General features: G+C 38.2%; 1 protein-coding gene across 2 annotated transcripts in view; it reads left to right on the forward strand.

The window, feature by feature from the left end:
• Positions 1-20152, forward strand: part of DYNAP (dynactin associated protein) — a 46664-nt gene that overhangs the window by 19541 nt on the left and 6971 nt on the right. For both annotated transcript variants that reach the window (XM_014727811.3, XM_023647828.2), the window contains exons 2-3: positions 15111-15243; positions 18829-18993. In XM_014727811.3, the coding sequence (XP_014583297.2) occupies positions 15187-15243; positions 18829-18993 (222 nt within the window). In that variant the 5' untranslated portion in view covers positions 15111-15186. The remainder of the gene's footprint in view (positions 1-15110; positions 15244-18828; positions 18994-20152) is intronic.

Here is a 20152-nt window from a genome sequence, read left to right on the forward strand (position 1 = left end):
TGAATGCTTATGGAGTCTTATTTGTTCTGTGGTTATGTCACCCCAATTCCAAATTAAGATGTGTATCTCAGTATCGTAGTAAGGCAGTGTTTTAGGCTCCTCTTGAGTTTTGCTACGTGGAATTGGCCCAGGCTCCTTCTCACTTTGTCTCCTGTTGCTCCACCATCCTTAGGGTGTTGGCCTTCAATATATGGCCTGAGATTATGCACCACCTCATCTGCATTCCAGCAACCAAGAAGGGTTAAATGATTAACTTTGACATTGCAAACATAACTTAGGCTAATGTCCTATTATATAGAACTTAGTCATATGGTTGCACCTAGCATCAAAGGGGACCGGCAAATGCTGTCTTTATTCTGAGAGTCCATGTGCCCAACTGAAAATATGGGAGTTCTCTTACAATGAGAGTGAAGGAAAGAATGGTTACTTAGGACAACTTGTATTTTTGAAATATGTAGCCATATTTTAAAGAAAAGCCAGTTTAATTTCTATTCTATTTAAGGTTCATAAATTTTGTTGGCTATTGATAACAGACTGATTTTCGGTTGAATTAAATTCAATGTTCATGTTCGTTACTATAAAAACTTTCACATCACGTGGGCCCCTCATAATACCCTTGCCCAGAGGCCACAGTGGCTTCTCTGGCTTAATTTTATTGCGGGGCAGGCATCGTGTGTTCGTTGCTCCTTGGAACAAATACTTTCCTTGCTTTCTACAGATTTTTCATGCTCGTTATGTCCTAGAGCAGTTTCTCAGCCTTGGCACTATTAACATTTTGGGTTAAACAATTCTTTGTTATTATGGGTTGTACAGCATTGCTTGATGAGAGGTGTGTAGGTCTGTGCCTGGGATCCGAATCCATGAACCCTGGGCTGCTGAAGTGGAATCCCCAAACTTAACCACAACTTTACTGGGCTGGCCCCTAAACAATTCCTTAATGAATAAATTATTTTTTAAAATTAAGCATTTCTAAGTTTAATAAAAATTAGACTTATAAAACGTTGCTCTCTAAAGAGTGTTAAGGTGCATATCTCATTTACTGTGAACAATTTTCCTTTGAGATTTTCTCAGACATTGAGAATATCATTTAAGTTTCTGACTAACAACCTAACCTCAGACCCATTTCATTATTGTCTGAGATGAGAGTAGAAATCTTCACTTAAGAGCAATTGCCGTCTGGGACCTTCTCCAATTCTAGAACTTCAATCCTTGGTTTTCTTTGTTTTTTAAAGGACCTGTTATTGACAGCTACTGGGATGTTTACCTTCTAACTAATCTGTCATGAGATAGTCAGTGTGGAAAGGGCACTTGACTAAAAGGAGAGGCGTTCAACATGGAATTCGTCCTGCATAGGTTGTGTGATATTTCCTTCCTAGACTTAGATTCCTCATCTTGAATTTTGCTGTCAACTCTGTTAATGGTTAATTTTCTTTCTTTTCTTTTTTATTGAGGAATGATATCCATAGAGTAAAGTGCGTTAATCTGAAATGTACAGCTGGAGTATTTTTAATGTATTTGTACATATGTATAACTATCACCCAGATCAAGATACAGAACATTTGTGGTACCTTGTAAGATTCCTTCATGTCCCTTTCCTGTCAACTCCTCCACCATACTCCAGGATAAACAACCATTTTGACCTCTATCATCATCTGATTACTTTGGCCATTCTTGAACTTCCTATAATGGAATCATACATGTATCTGATTTCTTTCACTAGATAGAGTGGGTGAACATACAACATATTGTTGATTTTAAAATTATATGTGTGTGTATTTATTTAATATATGTGTAGTATTCCAATTTTTGTTTCTTCATTTTTCTTTTGAGGACATAGTGAATTCACGTTGGAATTTGGTGTTGAAACAAATGCAGCTTCTCTAAGAAAAGAGAGTAGGCCACAATTTATTTATCCATTATAGGCATTTGGATCATTTCCAGTTTGTGGCTATAACAATATATGAATCTTCTTCTACGTGTCTTTTTTGGACATAAGCATTCAATCTCTTGGAGATATATCTAGGGGTGGAGCAGCTAAATCATAGGATAGGCATACATATTACTTTAGTAGAAACTGCTAGACAGCTTTCTAAAGTGTTTGAATCATTTTACACTCCCACCAGTAATGTATGAGGGTTCCAGTTGATCCACATCTTACCAACACCTGGTAATGTCAATTTTAATGTCTTGATAATGTCTTTTAATTTTAGCCTGTCAGTGGGTGATTTTGATCTGACAAATTTGATGGATGTGTAGACAATGAAGGTTAATGACACAGGCATCTTCCCAAAAGAACAAAACTATTTTACCTTGATTGCCTCTGTGGGGGACTGGATTGGCCACCCCAAGATATGTCTCTTTGACATGAGGATTATTGTGGGCTGGTTACTTTTAAAAACTACAGACAGGAAAGAAACTCTGAAAAGTAGAATTTACGTACCCTTTGTAAGAGACATTTACATTTGTAAAGGGAATCTCCATCTGTAAAGGTGTCTCCCTCTCTGTACCAGGAAGAAGGGGGATGACCTCATCTCTAGAAACTCATACCAATGCAGAAGGCAAGGACTTAAATCTGCATAATAACCTTACCCTTGTTTACTGTCCTTTTTTGGTAACCTCCCCTAACTGACTCCCCCAACCCCCAACATCCTCCTTTGCCTTTAGATGAAGATGATATTTAAGGTGGTGGCTTCAGCCATTTTGGTGAGTTGCTCAGTTTGCCTGAGCCTCTCCCATGTATACATGATATAAAGCTTTGTTTAATTTTCTCCTGTTATTCTGTCTCATGTGAATTTAATTTGTTTTCTGGCCAGAAGGAACCAGAGTGGGTAGAGGAAATGTCTTCCTCCCCTACACATACCAAGAGTGAACCTATTGTTAAATTTTTAAATTTGCCCTGTTAATAGAAACAAATACAAAAAGGTAGTTTGAAATGGATAGTTTAAAGAATAATTATAAGCGTGTGGCAATGTATTTTTCTCTGTCCATGAGATAGACTAAGGAAGAAAATCATCTTGCTCAATAAATATTTGTTGCATGATTGAAGTTGGGGAAGATACTTCTGTTCAAAAGTAAGAGATTTTTGGAAAACATCTTGATTCTAGTTCATGTGACCCACAGAAAATTGTCTCTAGGTGTCTCTGAATCCTCAGAACTGGATCTTCATTATGTCAAAATACTCAGATTTAAAAAAGAAGTAGTTGCCTTTAGTAAGGCAATAGTTCACATTGATGGTTTTTTTAGATAGTGTCAATGAAAATAATCCATAACCAATCTATAAATGAAAATTTGGGTGAGTTTATTCTGAGCCAATATGTGAGGACCATGGTCCAAGGCCTTCCTTCCCCAAGGAAAGAAGGGCACCGAAGAAATAGGGTGTACAGAATGGTTATGTACCCCCAAAGAGGATGTTTCACATATGATTGAAATGTTCCTTTTACAATAGTTACAAGACTGCTCTGTTGGCATGGCGATTGATGGACACAGCAGGTAGGTCTGCTGTCTTGGTGGACACACAGGATGGCAGGTCTGTTGTCTCGAGCTGGGTGGTCATAGGTGAGCTGGGAGGTCAAAGGTGAGCACAGCAATCAGTTCCTAGCCTAAGGAAAGATGCTTATCCTTAAGGAAATACCAACGTGGGGGGCAGTTGCACCTTTATCTTAAGGGCATTTGTTCTTGCCATAGTAAATGTTTAAAGCAGATATACAATGCATGCTCAATGGCCATGTCAGGCTCTTTTGGAAAAAACAGTCAGGCCGAATTAGGTTTACACCAAATGGCTTCCTCATACATTCCAATATATCCTATTGCTTGCCATTTCTATTTGTCAATAGTAACAAAGTTCAGATAATAACGAAGTGTGAAATGTTTCAAATTCTATAGAAAACAAGGTGTAGGATGCTCTCTAACTGTAAATTTTACTTTCATGTGGATATTTCAACATTTTGACATAGTGGTAGGGAAACCTTCTCCATGTGAGAACAATTTCAACCAATAGAATAAAATATTACTTGAAATTTACATCTAAAAAAGCATTCTAGGCATTGTTTTTCTCTCTTAGAAAAACATTGTATCTTAAGTTATAACTCTATAGCTTTTCAATATTCCAAATACTTTTCAGTTGTAATGAATGGCTTTGTTGACTAATTCTGATTAGTTGATTAAACATTATCCTCAGCTCTCCATCTATTCAGAACTTAAAATTGAGAGTCAAACCAGAGCCAGAGCAAAACACAATAAAAATTGTGACTAGGATAGCAGTCTTGGTGACAAAGCCCAAACTTCTCCTGTAGGGCAGACTGGCTTCAGGATCATTGTTTTTTCACCACTGATAAAGACACTGCCTGTTGTCTTGTTTCTTCTAGAAAGGGCTGGGTTTCTAACAGGAGAATGAGATTCAGGAAACTGACTTGATGATTGAGTTTTGCTTTGATTACAGAGTGCATTAGATGGTAAAGTTCATCAGCCTCAGGCAAATTGAATAATGACTGAAGACTAAATGGTGGTATCAGTACATTTGAAATAAAGCACAGCTATTTATAGAGGGGAATTCAGATTTCCTCTGCTTCTCAGTGATTCACAGAATGTACTGAAAGTTTGCTTATTCCACTGCACTTGTTAACTTTGAAAATTAATGAATACCTCCAATACCTTACCTAGGAAGTATGCTTGTGTATATTTATTCACAATAATGCTTTTATTTTTAGTACTGGTGTCACAACGGACCAGTGTCCTACCCACACAAATAATTTGCCTATTTAACATTGTTGACCAGCAAATTTAATAACCATGTAGGAATTGCAAGATCTAGAGAGAGAGAAAGTGGAAATAGCACATTTACTATCCTATTATTAAGAAAGTCCCAGATTATTCTATGGTGTTTCTAGAGGTAACAGAGTGTCCCCCCAAATTCTGATATAAATGATTCTACTTCTCTTTAAAATAGTACATTGGATTTTTCCCTTCTTCTAAGCCTACTACAAAAAAACTCTTTATTTTGAAAAACTATCTTATTTTTTTCTTTACAAATTAAGTATAAAATATTTCAGATATTCAAAAGCTGTAAAGAGGAATATAAAGCCTTGCATCCACCACTCAGCTTAAGACATGAAACGTTACAGAATTCTTTTAAAATTGATGCTGATTAGGGTATGCTTGATAGATGTCTTGGGCCAGATTTCATATGAATGAATATGGGATGAAGGGTCTGTGGCACCCGCCTCCAGGGCATCCAGGAGTTTCCCAAGACCCTATGAGGCTGGGCTTCCTCTGGGATGAGGGGTCATGGGCTGCAGTGCATTGGGCCTGATGTGGCCTTTATCTGAGCATCCCCTGATGCTCAGAGCATCCAGACCCATCCTCACCCTGCCCCTCCATCAGGACCTGCACGCACACTGGCTATACATCCTGAAGCCATATAGGGTATCGTGCAGGCTCCACCTGTGCCCTGTTTGCCTCCCTGAGAAACCCTACACTCCACTCACACTCACCAGGCCCCCTCATGGACTCCCAGGCTTCCCCTGTGGTGTTCAAAAGAGAACATTTCCTGATGCAGGAGTTTGGGTGAAGGGGCCAGAAGAAACAACAAAACAAAGCAAAATAGGTAGGGAATGATGACCTGACAGACTCTGAAGAAGAATGAGACTTGTTTCATGATGAGCTGGGAAGTTTTTATGACTTGGATCTCTAGCAGCTTTGGTGGTGTGTGAACTGGTCTGCTGAGACTCAGACAGCAGCTGTCCCATACTCAATGACATCTTGTTTAGTATGTTTCTCTCAATTGCAATTGGTTGATACCAGACTTCTTCTAATCTTTAATTCCTCCTAACCATTAAATATTTTGGTACTATTGTGTGTGTGTGTAAATATATTTATGATTACATTTTATTACTTTGAAAGAAAAAAATCCTTGACTTTTTGTTCTTACAAAAGTAATGTTTCAATTGTGATTTTTCCACTATCTTATGGTATTAAACTAGCATAACTCTTTATTCCATCAAGAGCTATTTGGGTCAATGGAATAAAATATAACATGTCAAAATACAGATTATATTGGTTGGAATAATTTTACTTGGGAAGTTCAACTCAATGGGTTTTCTGTTTTCCAAACATTTCATCCCTGTAGCCATTCCCAAGTCCAAATGACCAGGAAGCTCACAGTTCAGTGTGTAAGTTTCCACCATCAGCTGATGTCACTGGTGAGGCTGGTAGGGATGTCCCTGATACTTGTATCAACTGGGCACTTTGGATGCTCACATTGACCAGAGACTTCCATCATGGACAGGTAATGTTTGGGCCACTCATGACCAACATTTCTGTGCAAAACATTTTAATAATGCATGATCAGTTCAATGCGTGGAAAGGGAAAGCAAGAGAAGTAGATTTGCGAGGGACCTCCTTTAAGGAATCAATATTCTTCTTCAGGAAAAAGAGTATACACACAACTAGAGAATAACACAACACACACAGAAGATAAAACAACATTTTGGACTCTTGTTTTAGGTGGGATAAATAGGTGTGAAGAGAGCAAATATCCTGGCAGTCGAAGGATATTTTTTCCTTCCTGTTTTGCAAAGGAGGCTCAGTTGGAAGACATCAGTGTTTAATGCCCCAGGGCCCTGCTCTGTGGGTGGTCTGCTTCTCTGTCCTTCCCTCCTGCCTCTGAGACTGATGGACCTTTCTCTCAGCCCTCCGTGTTGATCTCCCCCACTCTCTGGTTTTTCCTCTTTGCTTGGTGACTTGATTCAGATCTGTGTCCCTGACTGCATAGTCACCTCACCTTGTGCCTATAACTCTGAGTCTTCATCCCAGGGAGAAATCTGATTTGGACTGCTTATTCACGGTGCTTGGTGATTAGTTGGGTGTGTTGGGCTCCAGCATTCACTCCACAAGGTACCCTCATCCCTGCTTAGAGGCTCATTAAGGAGGGTCTGAGCTTAACTCTTTTTTTTCCCTTCTTCTCCTCAAAGCCCCCCAGTACATAGCTGCATATTCTAGTTGTAGGTCCTTCTAGTTCTACTATGTGGGACGCCAACTCAGCATGGCTTGATGAGCAGTGCTAGGTCCACGTCCAGGATCTGAAGTGGCGAAACCCGGGGCTGCCAAAGCGGAGCAGGTGAACTTAACCGCTGGGCTCTGGGGTTGGCTCCCTGGGTTTAACTCTTGAAACCAAAAAGGAGACTCTTACATTTTAGGTCTGAGAGCAAAGTGAAGAATGAAAGACGTTGATCCAGTGGAGTTACTTAAAGTGACTTTTCTTGCTTGCAAATTTATCCATCATTGAACCGAAGGAGATTGTGGTTACCACCTGGTCTTAACACATTTATTTAACAGATGGGGAAAATATTGTTTGGGAGGGCCACATTTTTGCAGGAATTCACATGGCTAAGTTAGTCGTGCACTCAGCCCGTGTGCTCAGTTCTGTTTCAAGGTTCCAATCTACCTGTACTTCACCTGCTCTGGTTTTGATTGATACCCAAGTGAAAATACACCTATTCTGAGTTGTGAGTGCAGCCAGTGTTTTGCTCCTCCTCAAGCTTCCTTTAGCTGAGACCTATACACTGTGGTACAAGAAGATGACATTTGGTGACCATTGGTGCCCCTTGTGTTTCCCCAGCCCTTGTGCTCAATGTCTAGTTCCTCTTGGCTTCCCAGGAGCTTCCACACTGGACATCCAAACTGGGGCTTCCCTCCCAAGACTGGGGCCTGTAATTTCTAGCAGTAAGACACATGCTAGTCACTTCTTATATCAGTTCTATGCTCCCCTTTCCTATTGCCCTGAACTCAGTCATGAACCAGTGAATGACAATGAGCTCACACACTCGACATGATGTCACACCTGACAATGACATTGAATGTGATGTTTTTGAAAGATTTTAAATTACTGGGGCAAATGCATATGCTAAAGTGTTAAATGAAAAAGCAGATACTATACTATATGTATCGTGTATGTGTATAATGTGATCACAATTTAATGAATGTATGACAAAAGATAGAAGGCTCCTAATTCCTGTAGTATGGAAACAACCACCTAGTTCTGATCTCCTCACATTTATTACTAAAATCCAAACAAGACAAAACAAAAAGATAGAGTAAGCAAAACAAAAGATCTCACAAGAAACTCTCTTGTGTAACTCAGAAACAAAGGAACCCTATACACTTCAACTTGCAGGTAAGCAGGGTGAAAAAAAGGGTGAACTCAGCAGAATATTTTTATACCATACGTGGTAGCAAAATTAAAAATCTGACAACACTGAGTATTAGTATTTTATGGAAAAATGAGAATACTGTTACAGAAGTGAATATTCATACAACCTTGGAGACAATTTTGGGAACATGTGTTAAGTTGGAAAAATACACACCTGTGATGCAGGAATTTCACTCAATTATACATCTAGAAACATTTTAATAAATGTTCCCAGAAGGGCATACACTATAATAATCATAGTAAAAAATGGAAGCAGACTCAATTTATACTAACAGGAAAATAAATTAATAACTGTAATGTATTCAATCAATGAAATACTATAAAACAGTGAAAATGAATGAAATAAGAGTTATAGATGTCAGTGTAGTTGAATTTTATAAATGTAATCTGGGCCCAAAAAAACCCCATATTGTGGGAAAATACCATGTAATAGGTTTCATACATATTTTAAAACATGCAAACAATATTATATATTTTTTGGAATGTATTAAAACATAAAAAAATATATGGGAAATATAATGGAGGGAGGAGAGTACGATCAGGAATAAGGACAGAGGTGGTTCTAATTATATGTGAACATTTTTTATCTGTGTCATATCACTCAAAGATATTTGGTCTTTGTCCTCAGTTCCTGATACAGAGCTCCCACATTGCTTGTGGTTTCCTGAGTGATGGGGGTGACTGAGTGTCTTGTTTTGACAAGGAGACTCTTAGCAGACCCCTGCATAACTTCAGGATGGGAGCTGGTCAGCAGAAAAACCAAACCCTGATTAGAAGCTTGGAACTTTCAGCCCCACTCCCCAACCTCCAGGGAGGGGAGAGGGGCTGGAGATTGAGTTAAAAATCCATCAAGCCTATGTGATAAAACCTCCATAAAAATCCCTGAACGAGAGGGTTCAGAGAGCTTCTGAGCTGGTGAACATACCACATGCTGGGAGTGTGGCACACTCCAGCCCCGTGGGGACAGAAGCTCCTGCACTCGAGACACTTCTAGACCTCACCTTACGTGTCTCTTCATCTGGCTGTTCATTTGTACCTTTTATAACATCCTTTATGATAAACTGGTAAATGTAAGTGAAGTGTGCTTCTGAGTTCTGTGAGCCATTCTAGCAAATTTTGAAACCTGAGGAGGGGAACTCCCCATTTATAGCTGGTGGGTCAGAAGTATGGGTGGTCTGGGACCTGAGACTGGTGTCTGAGTTTGGGGCAGCTTTGTGGGACTGAGTCCTTTACCCCATGGGATCTGATGCTAACTCTGGGTAGATGTATTTGCATTGACTTGAATTGCAGGACATCCAGCTGGTGTCCGAAGAGCTAGGGAACTGGATAGTGTGTAAAATGCCCACACATTTGGTTTCAGAAATGTTGCCTGAATCTCTTAAGCTCACTAATCATGGAGATTTGGCTACTTACCAGATTGTTCTTTATACCTTTTAGTCTATTTGAAATGTTTCTTTATACATTTTTTTAAACAGTGTGGCTGGGGCGTGGTAGGTGATGTGTGAAATAGTGCAGGATGAGGGTTCAGGAGTGGGCGCAGACCACTGAGTTCATAGCCTTGTTAGCCACGGAAAGGATTGGGGATTTTATCCTAAGGGGAAGGGGAAGCCATTTAGGAGTTTTGAGCAGGACAGTGACATAAGCAGCCTGACATTTTCCAAGGAGCATTCTGGCTATTTTTGTGAAGAATGAATTTGAGGGGGACACACATGGAAGCTGGGAGACTGGTTATGTGTGGTCCTCCCCAGGGGAGAGGATGGGGTCATTATTCCTATCTCAGCATCCGAGAGCAGGGGACATAAAAGACACCCAACAATATGAATGAGTGTTATAGTTGGAATTAATTCAGGAATAGTCATAATCTTTCCTTTTTTACTGGCACTAGCAGCTACATAATTAGTTATTCCAAACATAATTTTCATTTATTTTCTTGGACAAAATACTACCGTTTTGTTCACTCTCAATTCACATTTAAAGTTCACATCCTGACATTTACCTTTCCTCTTTGTCTATTTGATCTAATATCTCTCTATTTCCATTATAGCCTCATGCTACTACCAGATGGCTCATCGTAATTTCCCCCAATGCCTTGCTCCTTTCTGCTTTTCCCTGTGTGTCTCAGCATCTCTCCTCTACAATCTCTCCTTCCTCCTCTCTACCCATCTGGGTGTGTGAGGTCCTTTAAGATCTGGATCAGAACTTGCCTCTTGCAAACCATGACCAGCTTCAACCCTCATAGAGAGCTGCCTTGGCTTTCCTGATATTTCAAATGTTACCCCCAGTGGGTTAATTCTCAGCTCACTACCCTGACTGGCTGCCCTCTCCCCACCTGCTCCTCAAACCTGAATTCACCGCAGCCTCCTTTGGTCATGCCTCTGTTGCCATCCTTGTTCCAGATCCAAACTTGACTCTCATAGAAATTCTATGAATTGATTCAGCCCTATATAGCTCTCATCATTTACCATCCACCCTCCACCTCGAGTGAGGCTGATGAAATAAGCAAAGCCCTACCTTTGGATGCTGGGACTGCTGGGTCCCGCACTGTACCCGGAGCAGGGCTATAATGTCCCACTACTGAGAGCTTGAGAATCTTATTCTAATCCCAGGTTTACAGTTGACCCCAATTCCCCATAGAACCCATTTCTGATAACCTAGTTATGGTTCCGGACCTTATGAATACCAATTTCTCTCTTTGCCCTGCCTTGTAGACCTGAGGTTTTCTAAAATTTCCATTCCAAGTTCTCATTCTAACAACCAGTCTATTTGCTGCAATTCTTAATGAGGCCTGCAGCCTTATTCTTTTTTGTGCCCATCTCTGTGGACTGTATTCCCTTCAGTGAACCTCAGCTCCCAAATCTAGGGTGATCCTTAAAAAGATACAGTCTGCAAGGCTGGTTGGTGACCCTGCACTCTGTGAACCTCTTAAGTGCTCTAGTCCGACCATTTGATGCCTGGACAGAATGAGCAGGGTCAGCATGGGTGATGAGCTGTGTCTCCACCCTGGGAGTTACTAAATCCTTGCTATTATTTGGAGCCTGGATTCCAGCAGTCTGTGTCCTTTTGGGCAGGTCTAATTCTAGGTGGCAGCACCACCCTGGCCTTGCTTCCAGTAAACATCTCTACTTCCCTGATGTGTCCTGATATGTCACCAGAGTCTCCAGTTTCAACTGTTGTATGGTCTTCCCAATAAGTGTAACTGCCAAATAATCTTTCACCTTTTCTCCCCTCCTTCTTAAGGCACAGAGTGGTACACATGACACAACTAATGAATGGGTATAGAGAGTAAATGGATGGAGAGTCTGAACTCCACATACTCTAGTCTTAACTTGGGCTTATAAAAGGTCACTTAAAACACATGTGTCTCATCAGGAAAGTGGGGATAATAAAACTTAATTCTTGTAGGTTTTACAAGGATTAGCTATGAGCAGTGTGGTACACCCACTGGAATAGCATAAACATCTCTGTAATGTTAATAAAATGACATTAATCAAGTCTTGTGTCAGAGGCTGCCCAAGGGTAGCACCATTGGCTATGACCCAGCAAAGGTTGAAGCTTTTCTTTTTCTTCCTCTTCTCATCCACATTTAGAAAATGCTATTTATAAGAGTCAGCGACCAACTGAAGTCTTTATGAAGCAGTTTTTCAGAGTAATGAGAATAAGGAAGGAAATGCTAGTTGTCTTTAAAAAATTTGTAAAATTTCTACAACCCACAGTCCCTCATAGGAAGTGCTTGAGCGAGATCTGTTTCATAATTCAGACTTTCGAAAACTTTATAAAGACAATATGATACATTATGCAATTACCAGCAGGACTGCAATAGTAACCCTGGAATAGATATTAATATTTTTGTAATTAAACGTCTGAAGACTAGAAATAGCTTTATCAGTTCGGATTAACTTTTGCTGCCAAGTAAATTTGTGCCAAATGTATAAAATAATTTTCAGTTTTTTCAAAGCCTTTTAGATTTAGGAGTTGTGCATCAAGGATCATAGATCCATATTCTGAAGGAAAATGCTTTCATTTTGGGTGTCGCCAGATATAGCAGGACCAGAGTGTAAGTTAGGTGAAGAAACAAGGAAAATTTTGGCTCCATAGAAAAAAGAACTTTCAAACAGTGACGGTCACCCTAAAATGGAATATCAGCCCCTAGGAAAGCCATGAATTCCCAGTCACTGTGGTCAAACAGAGATGAATCAGGCAGTTGTCTACTTAATTGTGTAGAAGCTGATATATTCACTGTTACGGAATCAATTCCCCAACATACAAAAAATGCTTATCTTTAAATAAATAAAAAAATAAAATTCTCTTTGTTTAAACAAAAATATTACATTTTAAGCAAATTTGAAAGTTAAAATCAAAAGGCAAATATTCAATGCACAAAGGATAGAGTGTAAGCAGTTCTTTTCTGTCTTGATCAAGGCTGTCTGGATGTCCAGGTTCCAGACACGCCTGGGGTTAGTGCTTAATAAACAGTTGGGAATAAATTAATGAAAGAACATGTTCTGCCAGCATAAACATATTTAAAATCTGTAAATATACTTTAAATTCATAATTAGGAAATTCAATGATATGCGTCAAAACATGTTTTTCCTCTTGAAGTTTCTATTTTAAGTAGGGCTAATTGTTACAATCCCATTGTATTACTGAAATACTGTTTAATTACTTTTGATTTAGTGAAGAAACACCTGCTTTAAGAATAGGCTCAGCTTTGAAAAAAATACAATGAAAAACACCCTGATAGTGTTATGGTAACCGTACGTAAAACACATTTGCAGAATATTTCAGTTTTTATTTTTAATTTTAATGATTGCTTCTAATTGCTTTGATAATAAATTTAGTAAGACATTTTGGAAATTTATTTTCCAGTTTCTATTTTTTTCAAAACAATCTTTCATACGCTTGAATTAATTGGGCTGCAAGTCAGTATTTTACTTAGGCTTTGAAATTCTGGGTCTGATTGCTTGGTTGTCATGTTAATAACACAATGAGAAACACTGTAATTAGTCTCTGTTCCTAAAGTGTTGTCTAAGATCAGAGGGCTGAAGCTGTCATGTTGGCTCTCAGGTCATCAACTGACTAAAGAAATAATCAGAGCATAGCGAAATTTCAGGCAAGAAAAATTTGAGCAAGATGATTTAAAAAAAAAAAAGAGTTTTGACCTAGCTTTTCAGACAACAACGCAATTCACTTTCTGTTAGATGAATGAGAAATGGACATTTTTTTCACCTAAAAACTGGCCAGCTATCAAAGAGTTTTCTCAACTCCATGTCAACCAACAAGACTTTCAGATTTCTTTTTGGCTATAAATCCTGCCCCGAAGAAAGGTCTTTCGTGGGATCTTCTGACAGGGCAGTGAGAGAGACGCATGCTCTCTGTTCATTATAACAATTCAGGTGTGTTCAGTTTTTTCTGTTGACCTTTGGAGGAAGATATTTACAAGAACTGTTAATAATACATGCTGAAGAACGGTTCTTTGCAAAATGAAGAATAATCTACTTTTTACATGGTAAATTTAGCCATAGAGCAATGTGTTGTTTAATTTTGTTACTATTTTGAAAAATTTTTAATATTTCCTATACTTTCTTCCAAACTTTCTGACCGAGTCTTGCAACTGTTAGGCCAATTAGAGATTGTAAGCATGAAATTCAAGAGATAGAGTAAACTTTTACTTTTTATGCCGTTGATATGATGTGTGGATGCTGTAAAAAAGGATGAAGTTTTATTTACATCCTATGTTGCTCTAGTACCAAATTAAAATGAATATCTCTGCAGAATAGAGTGTAGTAATATTTTAAAGCAAAGTTAAATTTATACCTCTTCTTTGATAATTATATCATTCTGATTTTCAAATAAATCAGTTTATTAGAAGGTCACGTTTAATATTGTTGATGCCTTCAACCCATGCACATCCCTGGTGGCCCGTGGCCATACAGTGGCATGATTGGTTTTGTTTTAACAGGAATAAGAGTAAGTCATCATGTTTTAAATCCTCGTTAGGACAAATCCCTCTCCCTTCTCAATTGTTTGACAATTTTTCCACGTTCTTTATGTTCTAAGGCCTGAGGCTGTGTCATTTCAGTTGATCTAGTAAAACTCATTAAGCTGAAAGTGTTGAATACATTTATAAGAGAGATTTCAAAGGATTGAGCTGTTGAAAAAAAATCAGAATCCCAAAGTGTTGGATTGAAAGAGGATGGGGTGTGGGCTGTTTTGTTCGCTACTGAACTTTTTGCACTAGAAAAACACCGGGAACGTCTTAGAAACTCAATCTTCTCACTTGTTGAGTAAATAAATCAATAAAAGAGTTAATTCTTTTTCAATCTGAGACAAACTAAACTTCTTGACAGAAAATCTCTTCCTAAAGATTTTCAATATTCCATCAGTCCTTTGGCATTGTTGCCTGGGAAACTGAATCTAACTGTTTTTAAATGCATGTGAATTACTAAGCAATTGACCACCTAGACTTCCAACCACCAACCTGGAGACTGAAAAGGTAAAGTCACCCTTAGGCCATGAGTGACTAAGAGATGGTGCTCACTAAGGGTGAGAAGGCATTCAGCTCGGGTGGAGAAACAGCACTGGCAAACTTTCTACTCCTGAATTTTTTCTTAGCTTCATCCTAAAATAGAAGACAAATGTTTGAGAGATGAGGCCAAAGGGAAGAAAAGGAAGAATTCTGTAAGATTTTCAGAGTTCCTTTCTGTCAGAAGGGTTGTTGAGGGGGTAGTCACAGTAGCTCTCAGAGGCAGTATTGGCTTTCTTGGGTCTGTCTGGAATTGACACCTCATTTCCTTCTCTAAGGTGAGTCCGTGTTAGTGAATAATTACTTATTATTTAGTCTAATCCACACCTGTAGTGATGCATCAGAGTTGATTTTCCACAAGTCATTTTAATTATTTCTCAGGGTTGCAGATATAAAGGGAGATGCTTGAACTGAAAAATATTCTTGGAGTTAAGCTTGTGGTATTGCAAGCTCAAGAATGGACAGAAAGCATGGAAAATACGTAGCGAATATCGAACAATCTGAAAACCAGCCAGTGAGTATTGTTGCTCTATTTTAATATTTTGCTTATATTACAGTCTTCTTTTCAGCATTTGAAAGCAATCTAATTTCTTTACTTCTATAAAGTCAATATCATAATTTTGCATTCTTCTCCAAAAGGAAGAAGAGCTATGTATTAAATTTTTTGCTTCAGCTTTTCATGCTATATCCTGCTACATTATACTTTAGAAATTATTTTTTGTATTTCTGATATAAAGCATTAGAAATGTCTCTGTAACCACATAATATACAAATAAACCCATTTAACTTTCTATATTCGTCATCATGTAAACATAAATCTCCAATAGTGTCTTTGGTTTAGTTCTGGTTTTATTTTTGTAATTTGATTACTAGATTTTATACATAATTTCTAAACCTGTCAGAACTCAGATTTCTAAATATTCTGGAAATACAGATATTAATCCTAGATATTGTCTTTAGGACTAAGAAAGAAATCCTCTAAAAACTCCTACTTAGTATAAAAATATGATCATTTTACCTATTTTAAAATGTTTTACTCCAAGACTCAAGCCTTCACTATATAGTTATAAGTGCTTTTTATGTATCTGGTTATGTCTGAACAAATAATCTTTGATATCAGACAAAAGATGGAAATGTGCTAAAAAATTAAAATGGTAAGTTAAAATTCACCACCTGAAGAATAAATGAATTTTTTTTTTTTTGAGGAAGATTAGCCCTGAGCTAACATCTGCCCCTAATCCTCCTCTTTTTGCTGAGGAAGACTGGCCTGAGCTAACATCCATGCCCATCTTCCTCTACTTTATATGTGGGACACCTACCACAGTATGGCTTGCCAACCGGTGCCATGTCCGCACCCGGGATCCGAACCAGCAAACCCCGGGCTGCCAAAGTGGTATGTGTGCACTTAACCACTGTGCCACTGGGCCGGCCCCTAAATGAAATATTTTGACTTTGCAATTTGGAGCTATGACAATAAGCCTGTGCTAATTGCCTACAAGATAAGCCAAAGAAGAAAGCCCTTTTGCTCAGTGTTAGTTTAATAAAAGAATCCTTTGCGGGAGTGCTGGGTCACCAGCTTGCCCTTTTGAGTCATTATACAAAAAACTCTCCTGAAGCTGTTCTTTTTGTCACTTCTGAGTTTGACACTGTTTAAGTGGATCTTCAGGATGCCAGGATGCTCCGATGAAAAACAAATATTCCTTTAGCCAAGTATTCATCATCTTGATAGTTTCTCTAGATAACAACAGACTTGAAGATGTTTACAAATATTAAGTTGTTTTCACAGCATATATCTGGATAGTGGACTGAATATTTCACTTTATTACGGATATTTAAGGCATAATTATAAAAATATTTTTCCTTTAAGACCAAATTGAATAATAGAATTTAAGAATTCTTTGCGGATTATAAACAAAAAGAAAATAAATTTTGGTGTTTTGTTTTTCTCTTGAGATACATGAGAACTTAAGTTAATTCTTATAAGTTAAGGGAAAAATCTATAGAACTTTCTTTGGTGATTATAGATAATGCACTTCAGTTGCCTATGGCCACTATTACCTGAGGCTGGTTGTCTGAGTAAACATTTCTCACAGCTCTCCAACTAGTCCAGTTTTGTATAGACTTCACCTGTGCTGAGAGTCAGAGCAACCAACATAGCACAGTAGAAACTCTTACTCGGTTTGTGACATTACTCTAAAGCTGAGCCTAGATCACAGGTTCTCCACCCTTAGTATAGATGCCACCTGTCATCTTCCTTCTTTGAAAGGGCGGGATTCCAACAGGGCTAGAAAATTCTGGAAAACTGGCCTGCTGACTGAATTTTACTTGTTTACAAAGTGCATTAAAATGTCCAAGTTCATCAGCCATAGGCAAACTGGATGATCACTAAAGCAACAGAATCAGCACTTAGGAAACTAAGCAAAGTCGTTATTGAAGGTAAGTCCAACTTTCCTCAGATTTACCTAGTGAATAACATGGACTTAGTTTATTCTTACTCAACAAAACATAGAGCTGTTTTCTTTATTTCTTTGCTATAACACTTACAGAAACATCTAACTTCGCAAACTCTTTACTGCCAAGTGTATTCCATCTTATCTGTGTTTAATAGCAATCATATCTATTCTTGTATTTTTAATAATAGTTCCTAATGGACCAATGACTACGTACAATTCTAATTTGACAGTTTTATGGAACTCACTGGTTGATGGGCCAGCAATTTTTATAGCTATTTACTCATGGGTTATTAAATCAACATGATCAAAGACAAGTAGTATAGCAGTAGAAGGAATAAAAACCCTGAAACTACTACTAACAATGATGATAGCTGACATTTACTGAGTGCAAGCTATCTGCCAGATATTGTTCTAATCAGTCAGCAGTTATTTATTCATTAATTCTCACAGCAAATCTACGCATAGGTAGCTTTAGTGCCCCATCCTTTTGAAGATGAGCAAGAAGCGGCGGAGACGCCCTTGATTCCCAGCTGGAAAGTAAGCATTGCCACCCGATGAGATGAAGATCCCCAGGCAATCCTACATTATTCTTGAGATGTAACAAATCTTTTGGTCCAGACATAAATTCCTGAAGCTAGTCCTCTCCCATTTTCACTTTATCTTGTTCTTTGCGCTCTTTTAATGCATTTCTTTCCCAAAATATTTCCCATTGAACTCATCCATTTTCAATCCTTATCATTGCCTTTTCTCAACAATATTTTGCAATTATCATGTTTGTTTGTTAATTATACAAAATTTGTTTTGCCTCCCTGTCACCTTAGCATATAAACTCCCTAAGAGTAGAGACCATTTTTGTTGCTGTTGTTGAGAACTATTTTTACACTGCTATGTGCTCAAGAGGAACCCAGCAAAGGCATGTCACAAACCGGATGATGATTTGTCTTTTGTGTCCCTGTTAGGATCTTGCTAGTTCCATTGCATAGAGCATGGTATGGATTATGCAAAGGAGTCATTTTGCGTGAGAATTTTTCATTAGTATAGTGTAGTATAGTATGTACTGTATTAATGTATTACCATAGTTAAGTGTAACAATATATTATATATAGTGAAGTGGAGTGGAAAATACACTGGCCTTAACACTGTAAGGTCTGGGTTCTAGCCTTTGCTATCGTGTCATTATGAGATAATAATAATAATGATAATAATAATAATAATAACTTCAACTCTCTTTGCTTCAATATTTGCATTTCCAAGATGACCTGAACAGGTTGTACCTGATTAGCTGCAAGAACTTTTTCAGCTCTAACATTCTATTCCTTATATGAATAGAAGCTTCCTAATATATACTCCACCTACAGCAGCTTGCAACATCGAGTATTTAACACAATGCAAGTAATATGATGGGAAAGATTGGATGATATACATGCTTGATCTGAAACAGTGGTAACTTACAAAAATTAGTTAAAACGTAATGTATAATAATCTGTCTAGATTTTTTTGTCTTCAGAGACTTAGAAAACATTCCTTTTAAAAGTCTTGTCTTTATTCCTTTTAAAAGTCACATCCTTGTTTATTTTTGACAGAAGAGTTTGATTTTAGAAATTCAACCACGTGTCTTCCTATTCACTTACACTTCATCTCTCTAGCCAATCACGTGTTCCAATGATCAAGAGGCTCACAGCTCTGCGTGCTGGTGTCCACCTTCAAATGACATAACTGGGGATGTCTCTTCCAACTTAACTGGGGTCTGCACGAGCCCAGGAGTCCTTACATACTCAGGACACCCACACACAGCATTGTGCAATACACAGGTAATGCTTGGTATAGCAACTTTTACTCAAGTTGGGATGTGCTCTATATGGGGATGTATTTGTTCTATTCTTTCCCAGGAAATGTATTCAATTCCTTAGTTCACCCACATTCATGTTAAGCATTTGCTGTATTCTCAGTATAATTATAAGTTACCGTGAGGCAATTCACAAGAAGGAGAATATTTGATAGTTTCTCTGTTTTCAAAGAGCTAACATTCTTGTTGGGGACTCAGATATTCACATAGAGAACATATATGAAAATTAAAGGAATAAATGTAAAGTACAAATGCAAGGTTGGAGGGGGCAGGGGAACAAATATGTTGGCGATGGGGTTTAATTCATTAATTAGACTCCAATGGGAGACTAGGTAGTGTGTAAAGCTTCAAGGGTCCTACTCTATTGACGTTCACTTTATTTTCTCACACTGTTCCAGCCTCTGAACCTGTATGTGACACTTTCTATAGCTTTCTTGGTTCTGACCTCTTGTTGATATGACCTTGACTTAGAAACCTGGCTCTGTTCTCCGAATCTTCTCCACTGGCTTTGGAGGCTAGACTCAGCTCTTCTTGGTTCCTGACATTGTCTCTTGGCTAAATTAAGGTTACCTCAGGAATGGGTCTCTACATCTTCATCCCTAGTATAGAAATTTGACCTTGACTATAAATTACTTATTCTGCTTGGCGATTTGTTTGGGTTCTCCTGATTCTGGAATTCCTACCCTCCGCTGCTTAATCTTGCTGTAGAGTTTTGGCCAACAAAGTCTGAGCCTTGTTTCTTTATTCTGGATAAAACATATAAACTGTTTGTACCATTGCTGGGGCAATGTGAAAGAATGAATGAGCTCAATAGGGTGGAGTTAGAAAATGTTTCTTCCTGCTCACAGAAGTAAAGTCATTTATATCAATCATAGAATTGAAAGTGGTCTTAGATAATATCTAGTCTGGTGGTTCTTAGCCCTAGCTGCTTATTAGAATCACCTAGGGGTTGTTTAAGACATACCAGTGTCTGAGCCCCATCCAGACCAGTTAAATCAGAAACTTTGGAGGTAGGGTCCATGCATATGCAATATATATATATATTTTTTTTTTTTAAAGATTTTATTTTTCACTTTTCTCCCCAAAGCCCCCTAGTACATAGTTGTGCATTTTTACTTGTGGGT

This window comes from Equus caballus, chromosome 8, assembly GCF_041296265.1.
Source record: "Equus caballus isolate H_3958 breed thoroughbred chromosome 8, TB-T2T, whole genome shotgun sequence".
Lineage (NCBI taxonomy): Eukaryota > Metazoa > Chordata > Mammalia > Perissodactyla > Equidae > Equus > Equus caballus.